This window comes from Mixophyes fleayi, chromosome 6 (genome assembly GCF_038048845.1).
Source record: "Mixophyes fleayi isolate aMixFle1 chromosome 6, aMixFle1.hap1, whole genome shotgun sequence".
NCBI lineage: Eukaryota > Metazoa > Chordata > Amphibia > Anura > Limnodynastidae > Mixophyes > Mixophyes fleayi.
The window spans coordinates 17876736-17902592 of NC_134407.1; the positions used below are offsets into that span (position 1 = coordinate 17876736).

General features: G+C 42.5%; 1 protein-coding gene across 5 annotated transcripts in view; it reads right to left on the reverse strand.

Moving 5' to 3' along the window:
- CRTAC1 (cartilage acidic protein 1) overlaps positions 1 to 25857 on the reverse strand; it is a 534303-nt gene that overhangs the window by 322787 nt on the left and 185659 nt on the right. For all 5 annotated transcript variants that reach the window (XM_075215949.1, XM_075215948.1, XM_075215947.1 and 2 more), the window contains one exon: positions 15463 to 15662. In XM_075215949.1, the coding sequence (XP_075072050.1) occupies positions 15463 to 15662 (200 nt within the window). The remainder of the gene's footprint in view (positions 1 to 15462; positions 15663 to 25857) is intronic.

The window sequence follows — 25857 nt, forward strand, 5'->3', positions numbered from 1 at the left end:
TGCTTTCCCCACACAGCCCTTGCTTTTGGCACTATATTCAAGTAAATAGATTTTTAATTTATGTATATTCTAGATTCTGAATTTTATGTTATTTTTTTTTGCTGCAAGTCCACTAACATCCCACAATCAAGGAATGGATCTTTGAAGTAAAACTTGAAAAATCTTTCTTTTAGCCTTAATGTTACTCTATCATCTATGTAGAGAATAGATTCTTTTCCCAGCTATCTCAGTTGATCTGTACTACATTATACATTAAAAATACCCAGACACCCCTCATCCTTTTCCTTTTATGTCTTACCTCTTAGGGGTATATTTACTAAACTGCGGGTTTCAAAAAGTGGAGATGTTGCCTATAGCAACCAATCAGATTCAAGCTTTCATTTATTTAGTGCATTCTACAAAATGACAGCTAGAATCTGATTGGTTGCTATAGGCAACATCTCCACTTTTTGAAACCCGCAGTTTAGTAAATCTAGCCCTTAGTCTTTATGGAGCAGCAGTTTGTTAATTGCCATTTATCATCAGTGGTTGTTGTGTGGCAAACATGATTGGCTGAGCAGTTTAAGAGACCACTCCTACCCAGCTATTAAATAGACAGACTCCAGGGAGAATACCTCATTTGGCACTGGGAAGAGATTGTGTCTGTGTCTGTTTTTTTAGTATCCATATGGATTTCATCGGACCAAGAAGATAAATTTTAGATAAGAAACATTATTTAATTATAAATTATGGGGGCCTCTTTTTTAAGAAAGGTGACAATAATTATTTATTTATACAAGTAGGCACTACAATTATAGCACTACTGGGCACACTTTATTCATTTTATATCTAATGGCATAAAAATGACAATAGTAATAATAACAAATAATATTGAATAGGTGAGTCATAAAATGCATCTAGCGTCTATCTAGCAACTGGTCACATGCACAACTCAACATTACTCAGAATTGTCTTCAAAGTGACTGAGACCACAGCATGCTAACCCACACCTCCTCTCTATGTTATCTGTCAGACACTACAGGTGTAATGACTTACAACATTTATTGTTGGGGTTTTGTGTTTTTTGTGTTTTTTAAATCCAGCTTATTCTACTCCCAATACATTGCCCACACTGCTTTCCTTACTTACGATGCTAGGACTTGTAGGTAAGCAACAAATTGTAGAGTCAAGATCTATATACCCAGGGCCAGTGTCGGACTGGGGCATGAAGGGCCCACCGGGGGAATTCAGTGATAGGGGCCCACTATATTGGGGTGTGGCCAACTTTAGGAGTGGGTGTGGCCAGTAAAGGGGGTGTGGTCAGGCTATGGAGGACAACTTATAGCACTATTTTAAATGTGCACCTTTTGCATTAGACCCTGCCCATTCTACTGGTAGGGAACTACATGGGACCCATTAATAAAACACTTGTGGTTTGGAAGAAACTCCAGTACCAGCTCCTGTCGTCTCCTAATGCACCAAGACAGTTACTTATGATAAGTGCATCATTTGGTTACCTCCAACCCTCGCCTCATATGTTGTTATTGCCCATCATGTATTGAGCTTATTAAAAGCCATTACAAGGGCTACACAAACCAAATAATAACATCATCAATTAGAAGACATAAACTGCACAATTAATTTTTTAGTACAATGGTTACCAACCTGTTGTTGCTGTGACATGTCCTGGAATAAAAGTCAATTCATAAAAAAACAAGTGATTGTAATTCTCAACTAATCTCAGTGAAATCCATCTAATTTCATTTTAAATACGGTTGATATATGCCTATAATACTTTCACTATATCACCCCTAAATTCTAAACAGGACAACCATCAAAAAGAATGCACAATAGGCAAAAGGAAAAATATATAAATATAATTATGTTCTCCTATGCATGTGCCTTTCTACACTAACATACAATATAGACCAACATATTATACAACCCTGAATGATTATATTTTCAACTGGATGTAATTGGAATACTAGACTACATGAAAACCACCCTTCATTTGCCAGATCTTGTATACACAGTCTGATTATTAAAATGACTCTTTGTTATAATTATTTTTTAAGGACTCTTACAGAATATGCCACTCGTCAAAGACCATACACACAGCATCAGTGCTACTACGGTTGCGTACTTCACCAATGAATGCTTGTTGAGAAGGGAAATTTTAAAAAACAAAAAAATGAACAGAATACAGCCCATCCAAAGCCTGTCACATTTATTCCATATATGCTGGTATGCTGCCAGTGTTGTATGAAAGAGAATATAAATATCAAAGGACGGGCGCAAATGGGGGAAGGGTAAAGAAACACAAGGATTGGGTCAATGAATAAGTCAAGGGGAAAACGGTCCCAAAGTCATTAAAAGGATGTTGGTCTTCTAGTTCCACCTATACCGATGTCCCAGATGGTAAACTTACATCAATGTGACCTTTTCTATTCCATACAGTATTTGAATAATGTGTCCTCTTGCTTCAAAAAGCACCACCACGATGTACTTTTACTCCCCTCTAAACCTGTTTCTTCTCCTCACCAGAGTGCACATATGGGAGACCAGGGAGAGAACAGAGAAAGATCTCATGGTGTTTTACGTTCTCTATTTATTAAGTTAAAACATGGGGTTAAAAACACTCACATTTTGTATGTTAAAAAGGTATCTTTCAGTCCATATGTTTCCTCGATCAAACGGCAGTATCCAGCTTCTGTATCCCAGCCACGATCAAACTGGCTGGGCTTCAGATAACCCGGGGAAACTCTGCAGCGTCAGAGGGGGCGTGGTCTATTGCGTCCAGTGTTGCATGAACCTATGATGACCAAACTGACCTTGGATCAGTATGTTGATATCAGGACGTCCTCCTCCCCTGCTCAAACTGCTGAAAAACACACTACCGCGCCTGGGCTCTCTGCATCTGCGCGGTAGTGTGGTTACAGGAGATGTGACCGCCGCCGCCATCTAAACAAAGTTCAACATCAAGCTCCGCCCTAACAACGGAGGGGGCGGAGCTTCAACCCCGCTGGGCCTACCGGTGGATTGACCGGCTGTCCGGCGGGCCAGTCCGAGGCTGCCCAGGGCCACCAAGAGAATTTTCAGCCCCTACTATATAGCAAATTCTTGGGGCCCCTTCCATACTGTCGAACGGGGTGGCTTCTCCTTATACTAAGGCAAGTCACTTTGTATCTGCACCCCCCCCCCCCATATGTAAACCTACCATAATTGTAAGATGCAGTGAGTTCTAGAATAGTTCCTTGTAACTACACCACTAATATACGTGGATGACCCCAAATAATCAGTATGTATAATCTGCATTGGAACTGATGTATAATCCCTGCCTTGTCTTTTTTCTGCATTTCTACTCTTTACTTTGATAGCACTTATAAAAGCCTAGAAAATCCCAGTGTATTCTTGCTCGCTACAATATAAGAGAGACATCTATCACACACTATCAGACAGTAATCACAGATTCCTTGCTAGTGTCTTTTTAGAGGAGCCTTGATTTCCTCATCTGTCATTCCTTTGTTTATCTAGTGCAATATTTTCAAGGTTCCTACAAAATACAGGATACACTGCTACAGGATTATTACATGACCGCATATCTGATTACTAGGATAGTTAAAAAAATGAAGGCACTGATCCCTACACCTCCTCGCATCACCGTGCATTGGGAAATGCAGCAACTTAAAGTCCAGTGACTTTACACTGTAAATTCCCCCGTCTCTCATCTCATTCTGTGTCACTGCCTCAACGAGGGCCCATGCATGAACCACCAGCCAATTAAAGAGATTTTCGTGAAGGCATTGATCCCTGTCAGCTTTGTCCTGCTTCTCTTTATGTGGCAAATGATTTGGAAATGCCATTTACTGATGACAGGCTACTCGTTTAAAAGTCACGTAAGTGTTCGGTATTTTAGACATTTCTCTTGGTGTACTGCGTGCATCAATACAATCCACTAACACCTTTACGGGCGCACACACACGACCTCTCCAGAAATGCAGCTCACAGCTTATTGCCAGCACAAATGACCAGAAAATAAACCCTCTACTTTATGAACACTTTTTATTCCCTTCAATGGGCAAGATTGAGATTGCTGTGGGATTAAGTTTATAAATGGAAGTTCGGCGGTATAATATTGATATCTATTGATCCATTCAGATTCTGGCTTGTCCTATCACATACACACACAAAACAAAATCGCCTTACTCACAAAGAAGCATTGAGAATTCCATTTATATTCATGGCACTGATAAAGTGGATTTTTTTATTTTATTTTTCAGTACTGATTTATTATTGCACTGCAGACACTTTGATATTTATATCAGATAACGGTGTATTTTAAAATGTATCAAATGGAAAAGGCATCATCATTTGCTCTCCTAATTATGATGTTAACTTTGCTTCGATTATTAAACCAGACAAAGATTATTGGCTGTAAGGTGGCGAACCATAGTTCATAGATGCAAAAACTGTGTGTAATTCATTAATAAAGTACAAAAAAAAATATTGGCCAATCGGACCTTTGCTGATTATGTCAAACTAGAACCAGATTGATGAACGTCAATTGCGGATTGGTTGCTATGGGTTATCCTAGTTGTATCAGTTGCTTTTCTAACCCTTCCCCCCTGTAGTCTTCCTGTACATTAGTGATGGTAGAATGACGCCTGTCAGAATATAGGAAACAATGAAATCACCAATAAAATAATGACAGAATTCATCATGATGAAATACAGGTTACTACAAGGCAGCCCGGTTGATTTCTGGCTTGTGCATATTTTTATATTCATTGTGCCAGATGGTACCTCTTGCAGGAATGACAATGTAACTTGATTTATCACCACCTTTAACACCCCCTCATAGCATTTTATTTTTATGTAAATATCACACTCATAAACTACAACAGCTCTTTACAGAAGCAACACAAGAAGAAACCACTCAACACAGTTCTAACCTCTGAAACGTGGATCCAGACACACCGCAAAACATTAAAGCAATACAAGTCAACAGTTTTACACTTTTACTATGAAATTGTTAGGGTTCTGTACAAAACCAATTCCTTAATTACAGCCATGGAGCCAGACACATGATGTAAACATTTTAAACTGTTTATTGCAGAAAAGTATAGTCCAGGATAGGCAAAATAAACAGTAACAGTTCAGGCTGAATGGAACAATGGATTTCCAGATCTTGGCAAACAATCAGGTAAATAATAATGAAATGCAGCAAAACTTAACTGAAACCAGGGACAGAGACACATGCAGGTAATCCAGGAACAGACACATGAGCAGGCTAGGAACTTCAATGACCAGCAAAGGGTTTCAGGAAAAGACAGGCATATATAGGTCACAGACAGGTGTGGATAATTAAGTAGCAGTGCTAGTTAACCCCTGATAGAGGAATGGCCAGACAGCAGCTCCTCTGGAGAATCACAGATACTGCAGGGTAATGTGCACACAGGGTAAGAAGGCAAATCATAACACAGGGTAAAATGCACACAAAGAAACAAAGCAGATCATAACATAGCCCCCCCTTTAATGAGGGGATTCCAGACGCTCCATACATGCTTCCTTCAGGTTTTTCTCCTCTTTTTCTTTTTATAAGATCTCCCTGGAGACACAATTGGACTCTTCTCTAATGGAGTACAGAGAAGACCCAATTCTTCAGAAGCAGAAGAATTGGCAAGTTCGTCCACTAACTCTCTAGTATCCTCCAAAAATTCACTTCCAGAGTCTGAGTCCCAGCCTAGAGTCGGGAAAGGACCTTTTATTTTATGAGAAGATGGTGCTATGCCCATGAAGCCAGTAACCAAGGTTTGTTGTTTGTGATTGTTCTTTTTATTTTTTAAAGATATAGGTTGACCAATGGAAGCAACGGACATCGATGATTTGTGAATAAGTTTCGGTGCTGACACACAGGCTGGAATGGAAACAGAAGAACTATGACCAGGAAACTCAACTGTCGACGGAGAGTACTTCTTGCATACAGCGTTAACAAAGTCCATGGTATTATGGATAATAGGGTTATCGGAATTTAGAAGGGAGAAGGCCCAGGTCCGTGACTCCCCTCTAAAACTCATGATTATGGAACCCACTTGGTTAAATTGGTTTGCAAAGTAATCTGGGGAGTCTTGAAACTGTTTCATGGAAACAGAACTGAAGAACTGAAATAAACTGTTTGATGTCTCCATCGAAGAAGACTGGAGGAGGATCTGATGACTTGGAAGAGGCATCTGGGCATTCTGGCTCACTAGGAAACTCTGAGGAGTCCTCAACTTTAGCAGCAATCTCTGGAGAATCCCTCACTGGGACGGCAGAGCAGGAGTCCCCGACTGGGACGGTAAGCTTTGCACATCTAACGGATAGCCCAGACTGAGCACACCACTCGGACTGTACAGCACCGTGAGGAGGCGCAGAGCAGACAGCACCGCGAGGAGGCGCAGAGCAGATAGCGCCGCGAGGCGGCGCAGAGCAGACAGCGCCGCGAGGCGGCGCAGAGCAGACTGCGCCGCCTCGCGGTGCAGAGCGGGTTGAACCGCATAGAGTGGCAACTCGGGCTGAACCGCATAGAGTGGCAACTCGGGCTGAACCGCATAGAGTGGCAACTCGGGCTGAACCGCATAGAGTGGCAACTCGGGCTGAACCGCATAGAGTGGCAACTCGGGCTGAACCGCGAGGGACAGGGCCCTCTCTGGAGCAGACTGGAAGGGACAGGGCCCCCTCTGCGCCCTCTCTGGAGCAGAATGTAGCTCAGGAACTGGAGGCAGCGGCTGAAGACTCGGAACTGGAGGCAGCGGCTGAAGATTAGGAACTGGAGGCAGCGGCTGAAGACTCGGAACTGGAGGCAGCGGCTGAAGACTCGGAACTGGAGGCAGCGGCAGCAGGCTCAGGACCGGGCAGCACAGCGGCAGCAGGCTCAGGACCGGGCAGCACAGCGGCAGCAGGCTCAGGACCGGGCAGCACAGCGGCAGCAGGCTCAGGACCGGGCAGCACAGCGGCAGCAGGCTCAGGACCGGGCAGCACAGCGGCAGCAGGCTCAGGACCGGGCAGCACAGCGGCAGCAGGCTCAGGACCGGGCAGCACAGCGGCAGCAGGCTCAGGACCGGGCAGCACAGCGGCAGCAGGCTCAGGACCGGGCAGCACAGCGGCAGCAGGCTCAGGACCGGGCAGCACAGCGGCAGCAGGCTCAGGACCGGGCAGCACAGCGGCAGCAGGCTCAGGACCGGGCAGCACAGCGGCAGCAGGCTCAGGACCGGGCAGCACAGCGGCAGCAGGCTCAGGACCGGGCAGCACAGCGGCAGCAGGCTCAGGACCGGGCAGCACAGCGGCAGCAGGCTCAGGACCGGGCAGCACAGCGGCAGCAGGCTCAGGACCGGGCAGCACAGCGGCAGCAGGCTCAGGACCGGGCAGCACAGCGGCAGCAGGCTCAGGACCGGGCAGCACAGCGGCAGCAGGCTCAGGACCGGACACAGCGGCAGCAGGCTCAGGACCGGACACAGCGGCAGCAGGCTCAGGACCGGACACAGTGGCAGCAGGCTCCAAGCTGGAGGCAGGTGATGTGACCACAGAGCTGGAGGCAGATGTGACCTCAGAGCTGGAGGCAGATGATGTGACCTCAGAGCTGGAGGCAGATGATGTGACCGCAGAGCTGGAGGCAGATGATGTGACCGCAGAGCTGGAGGCAGATGATGTGACCTCAGAGCTTTGCAGTGTTGACCCTTCTTTTTGAAGACCTGTGCAATTCTCCCTGACATGCTGTCATGTCACTTCTGGGCCAAATAGTGACTGATGGCCGCCTATTCTTGCCTAATCAATGCTTGGAGTTTGTCAGAATTTGTGGGATTTTGTTTGTCCACCCGCCTTTTGAGGTTTGACCACAAGTTCTCAACGGGATTAAGGTCTGTGGAGTTTCCTGGCCAAAATGTCAATGTTTTGATCCCTAAGCCACTTGGCTATCACTTTTGCCTTATGGTAAGGTGCTCCACCATGCTGGAAAAGACATTGTTCATCACCAAACTGTTCTTGGATGGTTGGGAGAAGTTGCTCTTGGAGGATATTTTGGTACCACAATTTTGCCTGAGAAGCAACCCCAACCCCACACATGAATGGTCTCAGGATGCTTTACTGTTGGCATGAGACAGGACTGATGGTAGTGGTAATGTGCTCTTATCCGGACAAGCGTTTTTCCAGATGTCCAAAACATTCTGAAAAAGGATTCAGAGAAAATAACTTTACCCCATTCCTCAGCAGTCCAATCCCTGTAGCTTTTGCAGAATATCAGTCTGTCCCTGATGTTTTTCCTGGAGAGAAGTGGCTTCTTTGCTCGTCTTCTTGACGCCAGGCCATCCTCTAAAAGGTCTTTGCCTCACTGTGCGTGTAGATGCACTCACACCTGCCTGCTGCCATTCCTGAGCAAGCTCTTCACTAGTGGTGCCCCAATCACTTTTAGGAGATGGTCCTGGCGCTTGCTGAACTTTTTTGGGTGCCCTTAAGCCTTCTTCGCAGCTATTACACCTCTCTCCTTGAAGTTCTTTATAATGCGATAAATAGTTGATTTAGCAGCAATATCTTTACCTATGAAACCCTTTTTGTGCAAAGCAATAATGACTGCACGTGTTTCCTTGCAGGTAACCATGGTTAACAGAGGAACAACAATGATTTCAAGCACTACCCTCCTTTTAAAGCTTCCAGTCTGTTATTGTAACTCAATCAGCATGACAGAGCCTTGTCCTTGTCAACACTCTCACCTGTGTTAACAAGAGAATCACTGACCTGATGTCAGGTGGTCCTTTTGCGGCAGGGCTGAAATGCAGTGGAAATGTTGTTTTGGGGATAAAGTTCATCATGGCAAAGAGGGACTTTGATCAGATGAATTGCATTTAATTTCACTCTTCCTGACATTCTGGAGTATATGCAAATTGCCATCATAAAAACTGAGGCAGCAGACTTTGTGAAATATAATATTTGTGTTATTCTCAAACCTTTTGGTCATGAATGTATAGAGAACTGATCTGTATGGTACACAGGCTCTTTTTGGTCACTAAAGAGCTGGACAGACCTGAAATAGCAAATATTATCGCATTTACCGTAGAGATCAATGATTCCTAGAATGACAACAATTCTAGCTGCTTTTACCCTGTGGAGGTCACAACTACCAGAAGTAAAATGTTATTGTTTTAGGGTCATATCAATTCCTTTGTGAACCATATATCATCTTCAAATGTAATGTCATTATATGAACAAGAAATAAAACAAAGTCTTCTCACACTACAGCCTATTGATTTCACGTAAATGAGAAAAGAAAAAAGAAAAAACAGAATAAAAAAACTCCTGTTTGAAGAAATTTACTTTTTTGCACACATGATTTGTAATAGGATTGAAGCCACTTCTAAGTAAGCCAATTTCACAGACAGATATAGCAAATCCCACGGCATGTCTTCTGGATATTGAAATCCCTCAGTGAATTTGCATAAAATTGCTACACTAACAGATTTATACTCTTAAGTCCACCCCCCCCTCCCTAGCTCTCTTTTTAAATACCAAACTGCTTTACCTGTAAAACAAAACACAATTTGCAGTTCTTTTTCAATTCATCTGCGCGCAGCGGGGCTTCCAGCGGCTTCTCAGATCAAACTATGCCGCAAAAAAAAAAAATCTCATGGTAACAGTAGTTGCCGGTATAATACCTCGCACTTATTTTAATTTGTCCTTTTCACCTTGCAGTTTGTGTTATCAAAGGTAGATAATATAACATCTAGATATTCTACTTCTTAGGTGTGCATACAGCTTGATCACTTTAGCCTCTTCTTATCACAGTATATTGAGTCATCTCACGTTACCTCCAATATATGGATGGATGTTTGGGCGTCCTACTTTCAATGCTGCCTATTATCTTTTGCTATAGGCAATTTAAGCATCATCTGTCCTTATGTTCTCGAGTACACTGTTTGGAACAGATATTTATATTCTACAGTATAACATTATGCAATGTACAGTGTGGGCACTTAGAGTAGGACACTTTGAAAAGATCTGATTGGCTGGATATAAAAAAATAATGCACCAGGATGGCGTTGTAGAGTATATTAGTCACAAATAACATGCTTCATTAGTGGTTGGAGAAAAGCAGAAAGTTGTTGTTTTTTTTTTTTAAATGATAAAACTTTTATAATAGAACACATAAAATGGTGAAAATTCTAATTAAAACACATGTATAACTTTGGAAAATGTATATCTTCTAGATGAGAGGTTCCAAGTGGGCCACCAGAAGAATATACCGCAGCTATTAAATTGTTTAGGACTTTCATGCAGCCACAGCAAGACCTGATAGCCACACTAAGGATGAGCTACAGACCACAGAGCAGTCAAAATGCTGATGGGATCTCCAAAAGCCCCTCAGTGTAACATTACCCAAATCAAGAGAAGAAGTGAGCAATCCTTACCATTCATTAGAGATAGTCTACTGCATTGTACACTGACCACCAAGGAACGCGTTTTGTGCTGTACATTGGCAACTAGGGATTGGGCTATGTGCTACACACTAGCCAACAGGCTATGGGCTCTATTGTCACCAGGTAACAGGTCCTGAATTGTGTACTGGCCACCAGGTAATCAGTTCTATATTGTACAATGGCCAACAGGTAATAGGCCCTGACTGTTTAAGTTTAATAATTGGATGAAAGTTGTAATCAGCAATTTCTCTACACTAACATCAGTTGCGATGCGATTAAGCAAATAGCATTAAAATGAGTTTATTCTATTTCAGTTAATATAAAATATAATGTGGTTAAGGAGGTAATTAATGTTTCCAACATGTTAGTTACAGCGAGTTTGGTCTCATTTTGCTCGCAATCGCATGAGAACATTTCTGGTAGTATTTATGAAGTGTTAGCACTCTGCAAACACTAGGTATTACTAATTTTAGTTTTCATACACTAAATAGCAACTCCAGAGATGCCATAAAATAACTGGTTTATACAGGTCTAGAGGTGGTAGCCTGAGGAAGGACACCTGGCTATTTCAAGAAACAATAACCAGAGGAATCAGCCAATGGGGCATCGAGTTCTTGGTAGGTCTTGACCCATCAACCCATGGATGTGGACCTTAATACTGTGTCTGTATCTCTGATGTCACTGCTTTTTATGACTGAAACGAGAGTGTTCTGATAGAAGTTTGCTGTTGGTGCCAACCGCACCAAGGTGTATGCATGCAATACTCTGCTGTGGTTATTGGCAAAATAGATTTACATGGCAATCGCAGTGGAGGATCCTTTTTTATTTCATACGATACAACAGACGTATCACTGATCACCAGGTGATCAATTCTGCATTGTACATTGGCCACGAGGTAATGGGTCATGCCTTATATACTGGCCCCCAGGTAATCAATTCTGCATTGTACATTGGCCACCAGACAATGGGCACTGTGTGTCACACTAGCCAACAGGCTATGGAATCTATGGCCACCAGGTAATGGGCTCCTCATTGTACACTGACCACCAGGTAATACGCTTTGCATTGTACATAAGCAACTAGGTAATGAGTTCTGCATTATACATCGCCCGCATCTGGCCCTTCCTTTCTCAGTATTCCACAAAGACCATTATTCATGCGCTCATCATTTCCCATCTTGAATACTGTAACATTCTCCTCACTGGCCTCCCCCTCTACCACTCGCCCCACTTCGCTCTATTCTAAACGCAGCTGCGAGGCTTATCTTTCTTTCACGCCGCTCTTCCTCTGCCTCCAATCTCTGCCTTGCCTTACACTGGCTCCCTTTCCTTACAGAATCTTCTTTAAACTCCTTATTGTCACCTACAAGGCCCTCTCCCACTCCTCTGCCCCTTATATCTCTAACCTCTCCATCCACACTCCTGCTCGCTCCCTGCGATCGCCCAATGACCGTCGCCTCTCCTCCGCATTAATAACCTCATCCCATGCCAAAATTCAAGACTTCTCCCGTGCTGCCCCCCTCCACTGGAACAACCTCCTTCGCTCCATCCGTCAGTCCCCTAATCTTAGCACCTTCAAAACGGGCTCTCAAAACCCATCTGTTCCGCAAGGCCTACCAGCCATCCACCTAACCTTCTCCTTCCTTTCTCCTCACTTCCCATTCCCTCTCTCCTCTTGTGCCTGCTGTGTTTCCCTTCCCTTTAGAATGTAAGCTCTTATTAGCATCTCCTATATGTGTGTTAATCCTATTATAGTACAGAGCAGCATCTCAGATGTTGACAGAAACTAGCACTATTAGTAACAAATAAGAATGTTGAAACAATCCAATACAAGACAGGAGAAACTGTGGATATAAGAAGTCTACACACCCTTATTGAAATTGTTAAACCTGAAATCAACATAAATCGTGTCAGACATTTTTCACACCTTTGATGTGACCTTGCAACCAAAAGAATTTAAGTGAAAGACAATTTATAGAAAAAAGAAATGAAAATAAAAAACCTACAATACCTTAAATGATTTAGATGCATCTCATTACCTTACTTAATTTCTGCCTGTAAAACATTATAATGTTTCAAGTTCCAACTTTTACCTTCCTAACTGTATTAACAATAGACCTATATAGTTTGTTCCAAGGACAGCACAACAAATAATCTACATTGCAGGAATTATGTGTCATAAAATATTCAAATTCATACACATCCTGTGTTATTTACATAGGAATGGAAGCTATTCTATTCTCCAATGTTTTATCACAAGTATTTTTACAATGTTTACATGGAATAAAGCCTCTAAATCTGAAGAATTAAATAATTTAATTGAAACCAGGAAGCTAGGGCAAAGTAAGTGTGTGTGTGTATGTATGTATATATCTATATCTCTCTCTCTATATCTCTCTCTCTATATCTCTCTCTCTATATCTCTCTCTCTATATCTCTCTCTCTATATCTCTCTCTCTATATCTCTCTCTCTATATCTCTCTCTCTATATCTCTCTCTCTATATCTCTCTCTCTATATCTCTCTCTCTATATCTCTCTCTCTATATCTCTCTCTCTATATCTCTCTCTCTATATCTCTCTCTCTATATATCTCTCTCTATATATATATATATATCTATATATATCTATATCTGTGCACATATCATTTTTGTATTGACTCAAAGAACTACGATCCTTTTTAGAAGGCCATTTAAATTTTTCAGTCCTACCCTCTGCAATCCCACATACAGAGGATGATGCTTAAGAAAAGAAGCTTTATCTCTTAAACTACTTTTAAGCCCCATGAACCTTCTTCACAAGGTCTTCACCAATAGCAGCCCCCTTTCCAAAGAATACGATATGTTCCAGAGTACTTGGTTGCCCCCAGGTTTAACTTGTGGCAGATGAGGCTTATTAAATACAATATTGCTGAATGAGGTGGACAGGACATGGCGGGAGGATGAAGATGGTATTGAGAGCAACAGGATACAGTCTAATATACAGGCCAAGAGTCAGGGCAAGCCGAGATCTGTAGTGGGGTCTAGAACAAACCAAGGTCAGGGCTGGCAGAGTTTAGAGGAAAATCCACTATTCAGACCAAGGTCCAAGAAGGAAGAAGTTAAATGGTAGATCCAGAAAACAGGCAGTGGTCAATGGCAGGAGAAAACAGCAAAGTCCAAGTTACGGTCTGGGGCAAAACAATAAGTTTAATCAGAACAGTATTCAAGGCATACTAGCTCAGTATAAACTATCACCGGCACAGGTATTGCTCCGGATAGAGGTTTTATTTCCTGGGGAACCAATCAGAGGGAGAGCCCAAATGAGACCTCAAAAGCAGCACCTGATTAGAGAGACTGCTAGGCAGCTAGACACCGGAAATAGCACCAAAAGCCGCTGGTTGCCTTTGCTCGGCGATCAGCTCAGAACGAGGCAGCAACCACTGACGCCAGTTGACCAGCCCGGCGGACAGCGGCCCCCGCCGCTTCTAATGCCTTTTTTTTTTTTAAAACCAATATGTAAAATGCCTTAACACTGTAACTATAACATATGGTATTTTGTGTTCTACTATTACACAATATAAGCATGTGTGTTTGAAGTGGTGGAAACGGTAGCTTATTATTCAAGTGTTCTGTGTTTCCCATGTTTGCCACCATTGGACTTGCCTCCACTTTGTATAGTACCATATAGGATATCCTACTTTCACATTCATGTCCTCCATACTGTGTTCATCAGAGATTGCTGTCATTTGTGTGCCAAAGCTACATGAGAAAATTAATAATAACTCATGCTCGCTGAATTTATTGCAGCAAAGTTAATTATGGCTGTGAGGGGGACAAACGTGGAATAACGATTACATTCCGGAGCAAAGCATGATTATAAATAAGTATGTTTTAATTAATCTGCTGCCGTATGCGAGATCACTTGTCATAACGCCTTTCACGAAAGCGACATAAAATGTTCTGGATGTGTGTTAACATGGCCCATATATCTCAGAGAATAGTGTCAAAATATAACCTATAAGGCGCATATCAGCAATAATACAGGTAGAAATAAAAAACCCATCAGTCAACTCATTATATGAAGACTTCATACCGAAGAAGAAAACAGTTGCCAAGAGAGCGTTCTCAGCTCTTTCCTGCTTTATTGTCAGCTTTGTTTGTTATAACTTGGAACACTTGGTTATAATACCTGCTGATATGTCATTACAAATAGGTGTCTCTTTAATTATAGGTATTGTTTAAACTTACTACTGAGATTAAGGGTAATGTGCGGCTTTTTGCAGGTTGGAGAAGTGCACTCGGTTGCCTCTTACACATATAAAGCCGTCAACCATTGGACAATATTACCAACCAACTCTAAGAAAGCTCTCTGTGTATAACGCTAGGACATAAACAGGTGTTGTAGTGAGGATAGCATTACAAAGAGGATATAATGGAATAATGGGCTGTATTTTAATCATAGTTGACTACTCTCGCGGAATGTCTGGGAGACTCTCGGATAACTGGGAGATCTCAGTCTTCCAGGAGAGCAGGCGAAGCTCCTGGAGGTGCGCGCAAGTACTCGTAAGTGTGGGCAAATGTGCCCTGTGGTGATGCCAATCATGTCATCATACGATGCCCAAGTTAAAAAATAATGTCATAATGGAGCAATCGTGTCAAACACTTAGCTTTGCCCATCACCTGAACAAATGGCGTCAAAGGCCAGTGAAACCCTCATTTCAGATCTCGGAGGTCAGATATAAAAAGGAGACAAAAATGTTTTAATGGACTTTTGTGCAAAAAATATATATAATAATTGCATATTAAAAGGTAAGTAAGATGACCTAATTTTGCTTTTGTTAATGGTGGAATCTACAGAAAGACTCAGCTCTGCAATCTGAAACAAAATAAGACAGAATGAAGGAGATTGGGCTGCTCAGTGAAGGAGCAGAGACGTAAGATAGGCCAGAATTTATATTATTAACTTCAGTGCCCTCAAAAAGTCTGTAGTGCAGCCCAACACAAAGCGAGATTGGTCTTAGATAAATGAAAATGGAGATTCAAGTTTTAAAGAGCACTTACCCAGCAACTACAATTTCAAAGTCTCCGTCGTTGTCCAAATCAGTGACGGCCACCCCGTAGTTGAGCTGTGTTGGGTTACTTTCGTAATCTGGTGGTAGAACAGTGCTGGTGACAGCTATGAACATCGGCTCCGAACGCTGAGCTCCCCCGCAGCAGAGAACAATGGAGAGTAGCAAGACAAGAAGCATCATATTTGACATCTGAAAATAAAAGGAGTAATATATTCAAGACTATTCAAGACTATTATCCACTCCATTAACAACTCATACATTACATGACTAATGTCGTAAAAGACCAGAAAAATGTATAAAGAAAATTACTACAAGACAAATCATAGTTTTGACCAAACCAGAACTGTGAATTAATTTAGTGTATGTGGATATGTGAGAACACACATTAGAATTTGCATTATTAAATGTAATAATTAAAAATGCAATTAGTAAAAAAAAAAATTAAAAACTATACTAGAATTACTCTGTTAAATTGCTATTATTTGCCTTTTCTTTTGAAAACACGGTGAACGTAGCTTAAAGAATAAGTTCTGCTTTGTTGCCATTTTTACCCCCGTCCTATCTGTAAACATTTTCTAGATGCCCTCTCTAGCAGAGTATATTTAGCACTTACCTTTTCGGTGGCTTCTACGTTTTGAGAGGGGGTTAGCTGTACTAAGTTCTCTATGTACGACCGGTACCCATCATAGTGTCATCTTGCCAGTGCCAGTAGGTTTAACCCAGGGGCAGGCTGGGCTGGGGGGCAGGGGGGCATCTGCCCCAAGGGCTGAACTCATAGTTGGCTACCTTGGGCTGGGTCACCTGCATTTTTTTTGCATTGAAAATAGTCTGCTGAGTCGAGTCTTGCCCCCCGGGCTAAAATTTGCCAGCCCTACCCTGGTTTAACCTGAGTAGCACAAGTGTAAATAACCATGACATCAGATTTTTGATGCATCAGGTGTGGCCTGCTGTATATTGAGGATGTTTTCGACCTGCATCCCCAAAGTTGTAGAAGTAAAAAGACAAGTAAGCGCTAGATACATTATGCGAGAATGTGTATCTAACAAATCCAAAACTGGTCTTAACCTTTTGGCATATGTCATAGTGGTGGTGAATAGGTCATTCTTTCTATAGTCATGGTGATATAAGAAAATTCTGACAAGCCATAAAGAGAGTTTATTTGCGCTCATAGTCCATCCAACATAAATAAAAGTACAGAATAATCCCACCTGTGACTAAATACCCTAAATATACCCAAGTAATAAAGTGCTTCTCATATCTAGGAAGGATCTGCTTTCACTGCATTCCGTCATGGAGCTCTGGGGACATTTATAAAATCACATGCAGAAGAAAGAGGTGGTGTGGGCCAAAGCAATAAGATTCCGACACTTACAATGAAGTTTTGAAAGTAAAACTAAAGTCTGGTTCTATGGATAAGACTACTTTTTTCTATTCTGCACCAGATTTCATAAAAGTCCTTGACTGAGTCTTGTTATACAAGCAAAGCTCAAACCTGTCTCCCTTTTTGAGCCTGTCCCTCTTTTTGAGCCTGTCCCTCTTTTTGAGCCTGTCCCTCTTTCCCTCTGAATTAAGCAAAGGGGTTAAATGCACTAACTATGGTGTTGAATTACTTGCTGGACCGCAGAAAAAGCGTCAGTTCCGTGTGACGTTGGACAAGTTTATTTTTCCGTCACATCCACTAAAAATACATTGTCATGGAAACTGGGCCTGAAAATTTCTGTGTACAGCACTGCGTAAAATTGTATCCACAATATATTAAATAATAAAATATGGGCATGATGCATAATTATTCCAAAATTGACTTTATGAAAAAGCCTTTTTAAAATATATAATATCACCCATACGCATACTGCCCACTTTCTAACTCCCCTTTGGTAGATCCAAGAAGGGAGGTCGGGTGGCAGCTGCGGTGAGTACATGATGCAGTGATTTGCATCATTTTAGACTCGCCACATGGCGCCACATGGCGGAAAGTCCCAACCGCATTATTGTGCCACAGGGCGGGGGCATCGACGAATTATCTCTTAACCTCCCAATCTTTGTAGAGATGCACATCTCTACAAAGATTGGGGAGGTTAAGAGATAATTCGTCGATGCCTCCCGCCCTGTGGCACAATAATGCGGTTGGGACTTTCCGCCATGTGCGCCATATTTGTCTTTCAATTCAAAATGAATAGGACAAAGCCTATTTTCATCTGTTATCTCCATCTAAATACTGCCGCAATATTTGTTATATGAGCAATAGCATGGGGCCTGTAAAAGCCATCAAATTAGACCACTAGAGAATGGCTACTTACATGGTACCTGTGCTACTTAGCAAAACCTACCAGGAGCTGAACATGTACAGCTTAGAGGAGAAAAGGGATGTGGGTGAGAGGATAGAAACATTCAAATTTATCAAAAGTATTAACAGAGCTAAGGAAGGCAGCATAGTTAAATAGAAGAGAATTTCTAGGATGAGGTGACACAACTTGAAATTGGAAGACGACTGAAAGGCAATGTAAGGAGGAAGTGATAGATCCGTAAAACAGGGTTCCAGCAATTGTGGTGGGGGCTCATACAGTAAAATAGCAACTCAGAACAAAGTATAATACGCACACATTATATATATATATATATATATATATATACATATACACATACACACACACACACACATATATATACACATACATATATATGTGTATGTATGTATGTATGTAACAACTCACGCTACCCCAGCAAAAAAAAAATGAATAAAAGGGTTGGATGGACTTGTAGGTAATTTTCTGCTGTCAGATTCTATGTTTCTATGTATATAGCAGCATTCTACACAGGATTCCTGCAAAGTGCTGAACATTCAAGTGGAACGAGCAGTTTAAGAAGCCACAATCTTCAAAGGGTAAAATATGCAGCACAAATGGACATAATGCTAGCATCCTGGTCTCAAGTGTCTTCCCTTTATAAGATGTTTTATATTACGGCTCATACATTCCTTACAGTTACCATGGTCACCCCCGGTGTTTCGGGTTCGTACAAGACATCTTGTTTGACCTATGGGGCTCCTGGCTTCATTGGCTTGGGCAGGAGACACACAGTTACAAAGTGGCCTATGTCTGGAGATTGCCTCTCGCTATAGATATTGCTGCTCATTTACACTGAGGTATTCTGAATAGAGAATGCAGACATATGATCCAATGTGCCTTAAAGAGAACCTGTTACATCTGAACTGACCGTACATCGCACTTGTTCATTATAATACAGGCATCCATCCTTTTTATTTGTTATCATTCTTTTTTCGCTCACCATGTATATTCTTTGCACAAGAAACATTAAAATGTATTAATCCCATTAAAATACACTAGTGATATCAACATAACATGTATAAACAGAAGTGCACATAAACCAGGAGGAGACAGATGCACACAATCGAAAGAAGGAGGGGGGCACAGGTGCAGATAAAGGACGGGGCACAGAGGGGGCACAGAGGTGCAGAGAAAGGAGGGGGGGCAACAGAGGTGCACAGAAAGGAGGAGGGGGCAACAGAGGTGCACAGAAAGGAGGAGGGGGCAGAGGTGCACAGAAAGGAGGAGGGGGCAGAGGTGCACAGAAAGGAGGAGGGGGCAGAGGTGCACAGAAAGGAGGAGGGGGCAGAGGTGCACAGAAAGGAGGAGGGGGCAGAGGTGCACAGAAAGGAGGAGGGGGCAGAGGTGCACAGAAAGGAGGAGGGGGCAGAGGTGCACAGAAAGGAGGAGGGGGCAGAGGTGCACAGAAAGGAGGAGGGGACAGAGGTGCACAGAAAGGAGGAGGGGACAGAGGTGCACAGAAAGGAGGAGGGGACAGAGGTGCACAGAAAGGAGGAGGGGACAGAGGTGCACAGAAAGGAGGAGGGGACAGAGGTGCACAGAAAGGAGGAGGGGACAGAGGTGCACAGAAAGGAGGAGGGGACAGAGGTGCACAGAAAGGAGGGGGGGGCAGAGGTGCACAGAAAGGAGGGGGGGGCAGAGGTGCACAGAATGGAGGGGGGCAGAGGTGCACAGAATGGAGGGGGGCAGAGGTGCACAGAATGGAGGGGGGCAGAGGTGCACAGAATGGAGGGGGGCAGAGGTGCACAGAAAGGAGGGGGGCAGAGGTGCACAGAAAGGAGGGGGGCAGAGGTGCACAGAAAGGAGGAGGGGACAGAGGTGCACAGAAAGGAGGAGGGGACAGAGGTGCACAGAATGGAGGGGGGCAGAGGTGCACAGAAAGGAGGAGGGGACAGAGGTGCAGAGAAAGGAGGAGGGGACAGAGGTGCACAGAAAGGAGGGGGGGCAGAGGTGCACAGAAAGGAGGGGGGGCAGAGGTGCACAGAAAGGAGGGGGGGCAGAGGTGCACAGAAAGGAGGGGGGGCAGAGGTGCACAGAAAGGAGGGGGGGCAGAGGTGCACAGAAAGGAGGGGGGGCAGAGGTGCACAGAAAGGAGGGGGGGCAGAGGTGCACAGAAAGGAGGGGGGGCAGAGGTGCACAGAATGGAGGGGGGCAGAGGTGCACAGAATGGAGGGGGGCAGAGGTGCACAGAAAGGGAAGGCAGGCACACACACACACAGAGGGGTGACAGAGACAGAGGGGGAAGAGTAGAGAGCCACAGACACAGATGGTAAGAAAAACAAGGGAAGGGTTGCGGAAAGTGTAGTCAGGGGTGTGAATTGTGCTATACTGCAAGACAAAAAGTGTGCTAAATTAGTTCCAATATGACAGGTCCTCTTTATACACAAATATAAATACATAAACTATATATGCAATACATGAAGAGAAAACAATGTCTCATTTGTCTAAAAATCAAACAGGATTGACTCTAAAATATGATGTAGATGCTAACATTTTTATTTTTTAAATAGGTTACATTGTGTCCATGAAAACTGACATGTACAAAAATGTATCATAAGCAAAAAATCTCAAACACATTGGGGGGAATTCAATTCCCCCCGAATTGCCGCGGCGTTAAAACTATTACCATTGTTACGGTAGTTTTAATAAAGCGCGTTATTATCGTAATAAAGAATTCCCCCCATTGGGCCTAATATGAAGCTGGAAGCAGTTTGTGCTTAAAACGTAAGCATAAATTACACCCATTGCCTCCCCTGCGCTCTCCTTAAATCCACCCTTGGACCACAGTCCAATAACTCATTGTCATATTGTAGCTAAATTATTAGTAATGATTCCACTTGTCAGGAAAGTCTTTACAAACCATAGACTTAGCATAAATAACATGCCCCATTTGTAATAACATCCAATGCGGCTTTTGTTATACAAGAAAGGAACTGCAGCAAAAACAGAATGAAAAGACAAATCAGCAGGATAGAACTCCACTTATATACACATCTTTCATACCATATACACTATATGGACAAAAGTATTTGGCCACACCTGTTAATTATTGAATTGAGGTGTTTCAATCAGACCTATTGCCAGAAGTCTATAAAATCATGCACCTATCCATGCAGTCTTCATTTGCAAACATTTGTGATACAAAATGGGTCGTTCTGAACAGCTCAGTGACTTTAGGCGTGGTACTGTGATAGGATGTTACCAGTATCTGCTTGCAAGCCTCACATCAACAAGACCAATGCCTAAATTCGGATGAAGTGGTGTAAAGCACACAGACACTGGACTGTGGAGCAGTGGAAACGTGTTCTGTGGAGTGACGAATCACGCTTCTCTGTTTGGCAGTCAGATGGGCGAGTCTGGGTTTGATGGATGCTGGGAGAACATTTCCTGCCTGACTGCATTATTGCAACTGGGAAGTTTAGTGGAGGAGGGATAATAGTATGGGGTGTTTCAGGGTTTGGGCTTGGCCCCTTATCTACAGTGAAGGGCAATCTTAATGCTTCAGCATACCAAGTCATTCTGGACAATGCTATATTTCCAACTTTGAGACAACGGTTTGGGGAAGACCCTTTTCTATTCCAAAATGACTAAGCCCAAGTGCACAAAGCAAGGACTACACAGACACGGTTTGATGAGTTCGGTGTGGAAGAACTTGACTGGCCAGCACAGAGCACTGACCTCAACCCCATCGAGCACACTTGGGATGAACTGGAACGGAGATTGCGATCCAGGCCTTCTCGTCCAACATCAGTGCCTGACCTCATAAATGCTCTACAGAATGAATGGGCACAAATTAGCACAGAAACACTCCAACATCTTGTGGAAAACCTTCCAAGAAGAGTGGAAGCTGCTATCACTGCAAAAGGGGGACCAACTCCATATTAAAGTATATGTATTTGCATACAATGTCATTACAGTCCCTGTTGGTGTAATGGTCAAATACTTTTGTCCATATAGTGTATGTAGAAACTGATTTCTTCTATGTACGTAGCTCAGTAATCATAGGGGGGGTATTCAATTGTTCCTCCGGGCGCCGCCGGAACGGGCGCGTTAAAACTATTACCGTTTATACGGTAATTACTCGCTGAATTTCAGCGAGTAAACTACCGTATTAACGTTTTTATGCGCAGGTTTACCGTATAAACGGTAATAGTTTTAACGCTTTCTTTCCGGCGGCGCCCGGAGGAACAATTGAATACCCCCCATAGAGTATATATAAAGTTCTGAATTTTCTACCAGCCATCATGTTCAATAAAACGACAAAGGAGGAATGGAAGCTTCTATGTTAAACAAAGGATGGACATTGAGAAGTATCTGCCTTCTTCATGTTCAGGATCAATGTTTAGGTAAAGTAGTTCAAGGCTAATTCCACCCAAAACAAATTAAGTTTTTGTTGGAATCGCGTATGCTACCTGTGCTCCTGCAATCCCTGATTTGACGCACCTTCAGCCCCCATAACTGTTAAAGTAAATTAGCCTTTAATGATGAAGTCATGGCTACCATAAAGTTTTCATCAGTCTACCCAAGAGACAGTTATCTCTGGAACTATTAGCTAAGTGTTGACTTGATTATGACAGCAGGAGTCAAGATTACGTCAATTCAGATAAATGTCCATCTGTATGATAATATTGATTTATAATGCCCATGTAAAAGAAGAAAGCAAAACATTTGAAACCCAATGCGCCTATCCCTTGAAAGTATTTTGTAATTTCAGCTGGTAATAATTTAGATTAAATCTGTTTTTTACATCATCCTTCGTCCAGGATTTCATTTTATAACAATACATATATAAACCCCTGCTTATTATTAACAGATCAGACTTAGTGTGCACAGGCTTAGCAGGAGGAAAGCAAAAAAATAAAAGAAATAATGCCTTTTAATATTACATGTTTAGAGTGCAGTCAAGGGTTGCATAGGCTGTGATAAAGATGGTATTCCTATTTTTGAGGAATATGTAAGAAAATTGGTTAAATTGGAATATTGTGCTGTATTCCACCGCAATCAGGTGTTTGCTTTCATTGTCTACGCTGCGCTAGGAAAGACAGAATCTGATTGGATGGTTAGAGCTAAAGCACCGTTTCCACAGGTACCAGTTTACACAAATGTGTCCATTAGACACACATATATATATATATATATACATACATATAAACATTTTTATTGGTTTCAATGATAAAAATCATACAAGGGGGGGAATGGGGATGACAGGGGGCATGCAAATGTGGCTGAACAAAAGCAAGCGGGGGTTGTGGGGGAGATGGGTGAGGGAGGTCACGTACACGTTAAAAGGTTTGTAATATGTAATATAAAAAAAAATCAATACTGAAACAATGAATCCCCAATTAGTATATAGATAAAATAGCTAATTAAAAATATCCAAAATCTTTATATTAAAGTACAAAATTTAATATATTGTTTGTATTGTGGTTGGAGGACAATATTAGGGTGACAATAAGATTCAGGCGTGATGACTGCGATCGCAATATTTTGATGCAGGAGGCAAATGACTCAATTTGCAACACCCCCTTCCCCTTTGCGCTTGTCATTTGACCTCCCCTGTGAGATCGACGAGAGGGGAGATTTTTAACATTGGCAAGTAGAAGTATATACTATTGGCTCCAAATTTATTCTGCAGCAGGAAAACGGTGCCAAACATACAGCCAATGTCACTTCTTCATCTTAAAGAAGAACAAGGAGTCCTGGAAGTGATGATATGGCCCCCACAGAGTCCTGATCTCAACATCATCGAGTCTGTCTGGGATTACACGAGGAGACAGAAGGATTTGAGCAAGTCTACATCCACAGATCTGCGGTTAGTTCTCCAAGATGTTTGGAACAACCTCCCTGCCGAGTTCCTGCAAAAATTGTGTGCAAGTGTACCTAGAAGAACGGATGCTGTTTTGAAGGCAAAGGGTGGTCACACCAAATATCGTGACTCTGCACACACTACAGATATCTGCCAACGCTGCCGGTCGTGAGTATGTACACACTTCCACTTTGCCCAGCATCGTTCCTCTGTTGATAGTGATTTTTAGGAAATTTATAAAACCAAATTAAACGATACATGATCGTGGGAGCATACACACAGTCGTTTTTCGTGCAATTGCCTTGATAATTGAATGAAAAACCTGCAGTGTATACATACAAAGCTTATTTTACACTACAACTACTGCAATATATATATATGTATATATACACATACACTCATTGCATTCCTTAAATACTTAGATATGTGTACACGCTGCTGATTTTTATTAACTTGGTCATTATCTTTCAATCACCAGATCCTTTATGCTCACAACAGGACTTAAAAAGGTTTTTATACTGTATATATATTTTATGTTTAAACCAGGTTGTACAGAAAACAAAAGCTCTATTTTGAGAAGCGAGACAGATTTCATAAGACATGTAGTTAAACCCCAGCAATATCCTGTAAACACAGCTAGATCATTCCAACTTCTCATTGTTGAAAATATGCTAATTGTATTCCTGAACGGTTGATATATTTTTTCTTTAGCATTTAATATTTGTTATTATGAAACACCAAATGTTCAACACTGCGTTGACATGGCAACCTCCGCTGCTTGTTAACCACCCAGCTGACAAGTGCAGGGGCTACTCTTACACAGAATACTAGAGAACGTTCACCAAGATGCACAGACAATGTACTTGTAACTGTCAGGTCTGTTGGCATTTCAGGGTTATGCATATTTACAAACAGGATTCCTGAAAATGCCCAGTGAATAAGAAACCCACAATGCAAAATAATTTATAAGAAGGTGAGGATGACCCTTGACGAAACCATAAATAAAAAGAGAAAATATCCACCTTTCACATACTGTTATTGCACCAGCAACCAACCATTAGCTTTTGTAGATTCCCCAGGCTTAGAAACAGATTGGCTTCCTTGGAAATGTTAAATACAGCTCTACCTTATTGTGTGTTAAGAACAGACAAGAACACTTGGAATTTTTACTGAAAGAAACAGTGACAGGTGGTGGCATCTTTAAATGTTAAGTGGAACTAAACTTGATAAAAGTGTTTTGTGAAGTATCAGAAGAGGATAAACTTTATTGTTTTATCTTCCTGGCATGTCAGAAAATCAGAATTTCCTCACTGCATTGCTCTCAGGTCCAGGCTTAAATCTGTTAATTACTAATTATGTGCAATAAACTTTAAGGGTTATTTACAAAAGCAGTGTAAATTCTTTTTTCGTGCTGTCACGTTCCTAATATAGTGAAAATACACCCATTTTTAAGAGTTAGTGTAACCCCCTGTCACTGTGTGTGGTCCTGGGGTGATAGGTGGGTAATGCACTTCCTCGTCTGCCTTGCTAGCTCTCTGGTGTGGGTATAAACATACTTGCCAACGCTCCCTGAATGTCAGCGAGACTCCCTGAAATAGGGCTGATCTCCCTCACTCCCTGAAGAGTTTGGCATTCTCCCTGATGCTGAGCCAGTACAAGACGTGGTTGGCTTTGCCATCTGTGGCATGATGACAGTTCAGAAATTGTGTCCTATGTCCATGTATTGATGCCTATGGAGGTGGCCATTTTCACGGAGACCAAGATTTAATCAAAGACTGACAGGTAAGACAACATGACTTCAGTAATGGAGACAGAAATGTAAAAGACACTTCAGTCTCTAGAGATTCATTAGCTGCTTTTCTTTAACGCATAGCTGCCTACTCTCCTGGACCGGGAGACTCCCGAATTTCTGGGAGGGCTCCCGGGAGAGCAGGGCGACCTCCCGATTCTCGCCCCCGCAATAGATAAGTGGCGGGGGTGGGACTTAATGAGGCAAATATTGCGTCATCTTATCCCCACCCCTTGCTGTAATTGGCTAAAATGGTGACAATCGTTTAGGGGGTGGGGCCAAACTGATGCAGTTTGTCAAGCCCCGCCCCCGCACGCCCACCTCCCCCGGGATGTCCCTGAAGCCAAGGAGCAAAAGTTGGCAAGTATGGGTATAAATGACCAGAGGGACCCCACACATGCAGGTTTTCAGCAATGCCTCTTTAAAGGTGTTAGGACTTTGGTA